Source organism: Fibroporia radiculosa (assembly GCF_000313525.1).
Source record: "Fibroporia radiculosa TFFH 294 genomic supercontigs, scaffold7637, whole genome shotgun sequence".
In the NCBI taxonomy this organism is placed as follows: Eukaryota; Fungi; Basidiomycota; class Agaricomycetes; order Polyporales; family Fibroporiaceae; genus Fibroporia; species Fibroporia radiculosa.
Window position 1 is genome coordinate 1 of NW_012133446.1, and position 8,850 is coordinate 8,850.

At 52.2% G+C, this 8,850-nt stretch overlaps 3 protein-coding genes across 3 annotated transcripts; 1 reads left to right on the plus strand and 2 right to left on the minus strand.

The window, feature by feature from the left end:
- Positions 1-141: 141 nt before the first annotated feature.
- FIBRA_06455 (uncharacterized protein) lies at positions 142-372 on the minus strand (the record flags this gene model as incomplete). Its single annotated transcript, XM_012328177.1, has 2 exons — positions 142-257; positions 309-372. 2 exons carry the CDS (start codon positions 370-372, stop codon positions 142-144), a joined length of 180 nt encoding a protein of 59 aa, XP_012183567.1.
- A 1,003-nt stretch (positions 373-1,375) lies between these two features.
- On the minus strand, positions 1,376-2,649 carry FIBRA_06456 (uncharacterized protein; the record flags this gene model as incomplete). Its single annotated transcript, XM_012328178.1, has 5 exons — positions 1,376-1,674; positions 1,733-1,823; positions 1,875-2,017; positions 2,065-2,199; positions 2,247-2,649. 5 exons carry the CDS (start codon positions 2,647-2,649, stop codon positions 1,376-1,378), a joined length of 1,071 nt encoding a protein of 356 aa, XP_012183568.1.
- Positions 2,650-7,709: 5,060 nt separating this feature from the next.
- On the plus strand, positions 7,710-8,565 carry FIBRA_06457 (uncharacterized protein; the record flags this gene model as incomplete). Its single annotated transcript, XM_012328179.1, has 6 exons — positions 7,710-7,774; positions 7,828-8,004; positions 8,069-8,113; positions 8,171-8,227; positions 8,287-8,370; positions 8,430-8,565. The coding sequence occupies 6 exons, from the start codon at positions 7,710-7,712 to the stop codon at positions 8,563-8,565; spliced, it is 564 nt and encodes a 187-aa protein (XP_012183569.1).
- Positions 8,566-8,850: the final 285 nt, after the last annotated feature.

An 8,850-nucleotide genomic window follows, 5' to 3' on the forward strand; every position in this document is an offset into this window, starting at 1 on the left:
TACCCATCACGGCGGCCATATATGGGAGTCTCGTCGGTGTAACTATCGCGGCCGTAAATGGGCGTTTCGTCAGTGTACTCGTCGCGGCGGCCATATATGGGGGTCTCGTCGGTGTAAGTGCCGTCTAGGGAGCAAGACGCATTAGCGAGGGATGCGGACAGGGTAGGGTAGAGGAGATGAGCAATGCATGTGCATTGCTGGCTCACCAGCGCTGCCAACCGCGGAGAGGTCCTTCTCGTATGCGGAGGAGCGGATGTCTGCAAAGGTAGATGGTCAGCGACGCCATGCGGAACGAGCGGGTGACTTACGTGTGGTAGGGATAGCGAGGACGACAAGAGGCAGGAGGGCAGCGAAAGCGAGAGAGAGGCGCATGGTGGATGAGGTGGATGAGCTAGTAGAATCCGAGAGGATGCTGAAGGATTGGGAGGGACCAAGGCAAGTTTATATATGTCAAGGGAAGCGGAAGATTGCCCATTGTTGAAGACGAGCAGAGATGCTGGAGCGGATAGTGGGTGGAAGCAGATTCGAGTGCAATGAGCATCACGAGGGCACGCGAGCCTCGGATTGCATTCAAGTTCGCCGCGGCGCTCGACGCAGGTATTCGTCCGATGATGGAACCACGCACTGAACGGGTCGGTTTTTGGGTCACAGATGCAATTGGGAAAAAGCAGCACCGAGAGACGGTTCCCGTTGTTTGGGTTGTAGAATCGGAGCCTATGTCGCTTGCATCAAGAAGGACATGGGAAACGCTGCACATTTGAATTAGGACAAGACTTTGGATCCAACGCTTCAGCGCTTCCAAAGAAAAGCGACATGGACTAAAAGCAGAAAACTGTGACGCCAGGAAAGAAATCGAGACAAATCAGATTCGCGCGAATTACATAATTCACCTATCTTCGCGCCCGTGTCTTCACGCCAATCGGGGCGCACAGTAGTATCGCACTCAGGCTTGGACATCTCGGACAGCACTCGGGCATCTGATGCGGCACACTTTACGTGCGCCAACCCACTTTGCACCGTCCTGCTTCCTCATTGTACCCAGCGCCTGGACCATCCGCGTCAATGTCTGAGTCAGGCGCAGGCCTTTTGGATAGAACTCCCTGTCCTATTCCCTGGCCATACCGCCAGACGAGTCCACCAACGCTCGCCTCAGCCTCTTTTCACACGGTAATCAATCACGCTCGCTCCAGCCCCCAGGTGCAAAGAAGTGCGAGCAACCAAGATCTCCGCAGTGAAGTTTCATTGCATCTTTGCTAGCGTCATGTCGACATCCTGCCTATTCTTTCACCCTCACAGGGCCTAACCCGTAGCAGAGCGTAGCTCAGGCAAACACCACTAACTAGTTACATGATCGCACACCGGCGCTCGTCACGTTTCAGTCCGTCGAGTGGCGCAGAGAACCGTCCATCCCACCCAAAGTTAGCACACCATTCAGATCGACGTCTGCAGCGGAGAGCTCGCCTTCCCCGCCCATCCTCGTGGCCTGGATGCGCTCAAGAGGGACACGCACGCGGTTTGCGCTCTGCCACTCCTGGATCTTTGCAAAGTCGCGGCACTGGTGCACGGTGTTGAAGTCGGGGAAGGGTTTGGGGACGCCAGCGACCCAGTCGTACGTGATGAGCGCGGTGTCGGCGTAGCACATCAGGTTCTGACGCAGCATTTCGAGACAGTGATCTGTGTGTGCGATCAGCGCCAAGGGAAAAACGGGAACGGATATGGACGCGGGCCGCACCTATATGGTCATGGACAAAGCGGGGTCGTGTGGATATGTCGTGCTGGATCTCGGGGTAATGCTCGGCATAGGAGTACTGGCGGAGCATGTCCTGCGCACCAGGGATTAGCAGCGTACAGTGAGACGAGACCAGGACACGCACGACACAGTGCAGGTTGTGGAATACGTCGATGGTGCCCATGGCGCCACCGCCATCCTCAGGGAGGAACCGGACTTTGGATTGCCGACGGGCATCGTCAAGCTCGATGCGGGCCAGGTAGTCGTCTGGGACCCGGATCGGGATCACTGTGGGCAGGTCAGAGAGCGCGGGCACAGTTAGGACGGGCACACACAGCCTATTTTATTGGTCATTGTGATTTTTGCCCAGGCAGCATCGATAGCAGGGCCGAATCCAACGTAAGGCGAATGGAAGCCGAGGGTCCCGTTGAAGCGTACGACATTGTACTCGATGGCGGGGTAGACGGGAGCTGCAGGGCGGGTTAGCGACCGTGTGTGCACGCGCAAGGGGACGCACAGTGAGCGTTGAGGAGGTCGTCCCAGTCGGTGCGTTCGGGGCGGTGAGTGTGGGTATGAAGGACAAGTGCGAACACAATGATGTTGAGGAGGAACACAAAGACGTGGAGGATCCAGGGCCAGAAACGGCGCAAACCTGAGGAGCGATGACAGCCGCATGCACAAGCACCGTTGTCGCCGACATCTATGTCTCCGGGCTGAGTGAGAAGCTTCTCGGAGGAGTCATAGTGGTTGCCTTGGGCGATGGGTGAATACTGTGCTGCAGACGACGGGGGCATTCTGCGCGGGTACGCTGTCGATGGACTAGCCGCGAGAGATGGAGCTCTTGTTCTGGGGCTGTAGAGCGTTATGGGGTCCGAAAACTGGTAAGTGGATATCGACTTTTCGAATTTTACAATGGCCATACCATCTAGATCTCTCCAAGCGCGCAATACCCTGAATCTATCGGACCAAAAAGGGGGGATCTACGAGCGAGTGCCAGGCGTATCATAGGAGATCACGCTGAGAAAGTGAGCTTGTTGCTTCGGGTGACGACTGGCTCGGCCGATAGAGTAGACACTGATCATGAGACTCTAACACTGCATTGAAGAAAAGCATCAGCAGGGAACACTGGCGCCTTCATAGAATCATAGAAATGAGGAATTCTGTAAAAATTGCGCTCGTGGCCACCATTTGATCTCAAAGCAGTTGTGCACTGATGCTCACCATGCCCCGACCCTGACGTTAACGCCCTGTGTCCGACCGGCGAACCACACCGCGCAACCCCAGAGATGTCTTCAGATGAGCCCATCAGTCGATATCTTTACTACATACATACCATATTCCAATTTGCGCGCGCTGTGCGTCGGACTCAGAAGTGAAAGGGCGCCCTTGGATCCAGCCTGTTGGATTCCCCGCACGCTTGAGGGCTTCTGTAGAATACCAAACGGAATTTTCAGCAAGTTTCCTATCTTGACAAAAGAGTCATACATTTTTACGGGTGTTGTAAATATGTGAGGATCGAGGTAGGCTGTCAAAAGACCTTGGTTCAGAAGATGAGCGGTAATGTCACACATGTCACATTCGATTACACCGTCTGGTGGTCGACACTGACCTGGGCCAAAGAAACTTGTTGGTAGTTACGAAAACGGGAGATGCAGACTGTGTACTACGAGGGTTGTGTGTATGTGGAAGTTAAATGAGTGAGTAAGTCAATTGAAAGTGGCACACTAATATTCAAAGCGGCGAAGCGCGACGGCCGCTCTCAGTTGCCAGTTGGTCGCTTATGTGACCGTTGTACCTCCTCAGGTGCACACAACACTGAAACCCGATCTGCTTATTGTACTTGCTGTGTACACGCTGCTGGAGAGGTAATTTCGAGTTTTCAGCATACAGATATAATCTTTGCCTCATCCTCACGATCAAATCAATCACTCCATCAATCATTTGGGTGGGAACAGTCGCCGCGGTGGCGCCCCCAGAAGATATTTCGCTTCTCGGTTGCCGATAGTACTCTCAGCAAGCCGTTACGTTACTATCCATGTTGCACGGAGATGACGCGATCTCGGTCTCAGGATTCAATCAGAAATGCATTGGTCAGAAGCAATGGGGTTCAAAGAATAAACACGGGGCACGTTCAACTGGCGCATGTGAACCAAGAAAGGCAAGGACCGGTTCGGCCTTTGGTCTTTCCCTCAATTCGGCCGCCTCGCATCATCGATCCTTGCGAATACGATGGCATCAGCTTATGACTTCCGCTAGCCTCCCACCCGCGCTCATCACTACTGTCAGTAGAAGCGAGTCGGCGACAATCGCGATTCAATGATGCAGATGACAAGTCAGTTTTTCTCACTCGCCTCGTGCACCAGCTGTTATATGCGCTCGATTTTTTTCTCATATCGACGACCAAGTGTACTGTATAAAATCTTTCAAAAGTTCTCACGTCTGTCGGCCTGAGCTCTTATTTTAATCTCCGTTGTTTTCAGTTACCTGCACTGAACGTACAGCCATGGATTTATTGTGCGTGGCAGCGTCTAACAAGGTGAACAAGAGAACGAACAGCTACGTTACTGTACCTCCTATCTGTCTCATTTTTGCAATCTACATGATTTATCCTTGGAGCTTGCCTCTGATCCTGACAGGTCCACTCCGCTCTTGTGGGGAGCCTTATCTCCACAACGTGTTCTCGCTCGCACAACAAAGCAATCGCCGCTTTCTTGCGACAAAAAGGTGTCAGAAAGGCATCAGAAAGGTGCCAATCAAGTTGAGTAAGCCTTTCTTCCCTTGAAAAACGGGCCTTTCCTCGCTAGGAAAATAGTCATTCCTTGCTCTGTCATCACCTGAAAAGTGAGGAGTACTTGACTCGTGACTACATATCGCCATATTGCGCTATCCTACGGGTCGTCGCCTTAGTCGAGACTACTTTCCTCTCTTTTGGCCAGTAACACATCCACTGAAAGGATGCATCGATAGAATATACAGGTCAGCTCCATCAGACATGATGGAATACAACTAGACCACGTTCAATCAGTCCTCGGTACTAGATGAGCCGCTCAGTCTTTGAGAGGCATGTAACATGTGCTGCTCTCGAACATCGTGCATGAGCTAACCCCCGTCGTGATATGTTCCTTACACTCACAGGAAATTTCAATTGCACATAAACCCCCCGCCATCAACACTCTTGCCTTCAACCTACTCATCTTTGCCGTTGGCACAATCTACATGGGCGCCCAGGTGAAGTACATGCAGCAAACGTTTCCCTATCGTCGCGCCTTCCATGACAGCTCTAGTACGTGTTCAAGTCTCGCGCGGACACCACAGGGTATGGGTTTACCGTCACAGTGAGCGCGAGCTTGCTGTTCCCTTATAGGCAATTGGATCTGGACGTTTTCTTGTACGTTCTCATGCACCCCACTGAAAAGCTGATTGAAACTTTGCTTCAAGTTTGGAAAACCCACGGCCATTGTCTTACAGTGTAGAGCAGCGTAGTACCGTACCTACTATTTATATTTCATTCCGGCTCGATGCTCATAAGACATCGATTCACCATTCTCTTATGTGAACTTGATCCTCGCGCTAGGCGTAGGTACTTACTGTATGATTTTGGTCTCAAGCCCCAGTGCGGAAGCGCACAAGCACGTGTTGTCAGTAAGCAATTGAGCAGCCCTATTGCATTTAATTCTCAAGATCAAAACTCAGGTCACCTTGGGCTATCTCCTCTTTTTGTCCTCCTCATCTTCACCTTCTGCTTTGTTCTCCTGCCATATCTCAGAACAACCCAATGTTTTATGTATGTGATGACCCAGTTACGTGCATCCTGTATGATGTGTCGGGGATGGCTGTCTGTCGAGCTTTCCGACCTGAAAGAGGCCATCGACGCACAACAAGTACCTCTCGTTTCTTCAGGTTGCATTTTCCTCTGGAAAATATGTTGCACTGACGCCTGCGTTGGCGTCGTGCTGGTCAGGGAAGCCCACTCTTGGAAGCGATGCAACAATAAGAGTGTCGTCGCCAACTTGGGAGTCCCTCGCATGGGATATAGAGTCATCTTCCAGAACGTAGCGGTGACAAGAGGACGCTGACACCTCCAAATATGCTTTCATCTGTCTGCTCCATCCTTCCCAAGAGTGGGCCTGTTGGAGGTATATTGTCGCATAGAGCAATTTGCGTCAATGTCACATTCTCACTGATTTCCCCTCCTGACTTCCACTATGTTACGGCCGAAGCAGGCAAGTCTACACAACGGAGTCAATTCTCGCCAGGCCACACACGGCTTGGTACCATCAAAGATTTCCTAGTCTTCTGAACGTCGATCACTCCAGAAGTCAGAGAAGAGGATCCCTGATGGCGTCCGTTCTGATCCCGATAAGGACATTCCTCCTGTTTCAGATCAATGCGATCTTTTGATACTTACTACTTAAGCAGATCATTGTTATGTCGCGGCGATCCAGGTGTTCCAAGTCCGGAGGGGATTCTCAGCGCGGTTGTGCCCGGCCGTCAACATATTTGCGGAGTGTGGTGCGTTTTGTCACACTGCGCGCATCGGGTCTCGTCTCCAGACGTGTTGACACGTCTGGGGATGAGGTCACGAATGAGTCACCAGGGCGAGCAGCATTTCCACCCGTGATACAAGTGTGGCTGCTCCTGCGGCACCGGCCATCGGTAGTGTCAGCACGCCGGACGGTCATGATCCGGCAAATTACAATGTGAGGCGAATAATTGACGGGTTCACAAATGGGATTTGTGACATAAAGCCCATTCCACTTTGTGAACCTGCAGGTTATGTCGCACATTCAGTCAAGAATGGAGTCAAACAGCATCTCATAGTGCTCGCGAGTTAATCACGGATGTCTTGACTATATATTTCTGTACATCTCTACGTCTACGTGTGCGAGGCTGATGCAGTGCGTTGCAACAGGGATTAGGCTCTTGCGTGACTTTTCATGTCATCCGTGGCCGAAGGATGCGGCCAAGATGCCATCAACAATCTACGCCTCTAGGTTGTCTTCAAAGTTCTTACTCGCGTAGGCGCAGATGTGACCAATTTGATCAGCAGCCCCCCCTTAGAATTCCAAAAAAAAAAAGGGGGGGCTGAGCGTTACCATGCGTTTCCCGCTTGCGCCGCGTTGGCGCTCTCGATAAGTACCTACCTACGCCTCAACACTCGTGCTTTACATCTCCCACATGGCGCTACGAGGCGAAGTTACTGGAATATTGGTGAAACGTTTGCTGGTGCTGATCATGAGCCGTACACACACGTTCTGTACCATCCTGCAGGTCTGATCGAACACGCGCCTGCGCTCCTCTAAGACCCCGGATCGGCTAACCGTCTGACTCCGCACTATCTATTCTCTTGTAGTGGGCGGTTTGCAGTAAGGTCTTGCCAGGCGGTGCATCATTAATCTTGTCTCCCCCATTCCGTGTCGCTCCTTGAATACACTAACGGATACACTGAATTATATGGCAGGAAAGTGGGCAACGCGCAAGCGAGAAGCTAGCGCAGTTGGCAGACGACCCAATGGGCGGGCGAGCGAGCGAGTGAAAGGGACACGTTAAAGGCCGCAGCTTTCGATTAGGTGAAGCCGAGATGCGCGCCACCGCGGGTCGACAGGCAGAGGCAGTGAAGACTGAATACTTGTCCTCGTGCAGCAAGAGTTCGTTTCAAATGAACATGCGCTCCATAAATTGATGGTAGTCCCCGCAATCAAAGACATTATTACATCGGCTGATGTAGGTTTTAGTTGCAGAAAGGTATAAAATCCCGCTTGCTCCAGCCATGATCTCCAGCTCCTCATTTTCTCTTCGAGCCCTGAAGTCGGTACTGGTTGGTGCGTAGTCAGCAGAGTCTCTGTGTGGTGGGAGACGGGCTCACAATCCATGACCTGTGCAATAGCCTGACTTCTGTTACGTCCATTCGTGCATATCTCTTAACGACATCTACCACACGACTCTCTATTCGCATTACCTCTCACTTACACTTTCAATTATGCGTGCTTCGACGATCGTCATCTTGGGCGCAGCCGCCGTGCCTGCCCTTTCCGCCCCTGTCATGTATGTCCAACGCCGTTTTCAAACTCATTCAGTAATGCTAACACGATTTGCAGAGACCTCTACGGCCGAAACTACGACATCTTTTATGCCCGTGATCTTGCGGCAAGGGCGCAGCCTAAGGGTCCTTCTACTTTGGACACAGTTTGCCATACACTAGTTTGCATGACGGAGGGCGTTGTTGGACCCATAGTAGGTCATGCAAATAAGTGGCAAGTGGAGACGGAAAAGAAGTAAGTGGCCAATCTATGATACTTCCGTTGCCGCGTCCCATCCCACTGACGCCACGGCGCACAGAAAGGCGGCTGATGCGGACAAGGAGAATAAAAGAATCTTAGCAGGGTGAGTAACATTCAGTCAGACTTAGTTTGTCGCATTGGGGTGAATGTCAGTGCACAGGATAGACCAGCCAAAGCGTGAGATTGAGAACGCTCTGTACGCCCGTCACTGGTTCCAGTGCGTGTTCCCGTTTACAGCGGGGCGTGTTTCTGATTGTCGGGCGTGTTCATTTCCAGCCACGACAAGGAGACCCCTGCTTCGGCTCCTTCCTCGGACCCGAGCCAGATGCAGTCCCCCGTCCAACGTCGCTGGTGGTTCCAGTGCGTGTTCCCGTTTACAGCGGGGCGTGTTTCTGATTGTCTGGCACGTTCATTTCCAGCCACAACAAGCCCTCTGCTTCGGCTCCGCCTCCTGCCTCGGACCCGAGCCAGATGCAGTCCCCCGTTCAACGTCGCGCCGAGATGCTTGGGCAGCTCATTGCTCGTCAGTTGCTCGAAGACGCATACTTGGATTGAGCATGCGATGGCTCATTCGAGTTGTCGTTTTATGTCATTTATCATGATAGATTGAAATGCATTGGCTGATGTGAGGAGTTCATTTGACGATAGTCGTGTGCAGGTTGGCGAAGTGTGCTTCGCTGTGGCCCAAAGACCGTGGCCAGCGGTGTCCTGTGAATGAACGGGAATTGTTCGGGCACCTTCTTCCTTGAATCTGTTCAGAATTGGTGTTGTGGCCGAGCATTGAGTGATCGCCAATTTTCCATCGGATGATGGCGAGGTGACTATCTGCTTCTGGCGGGT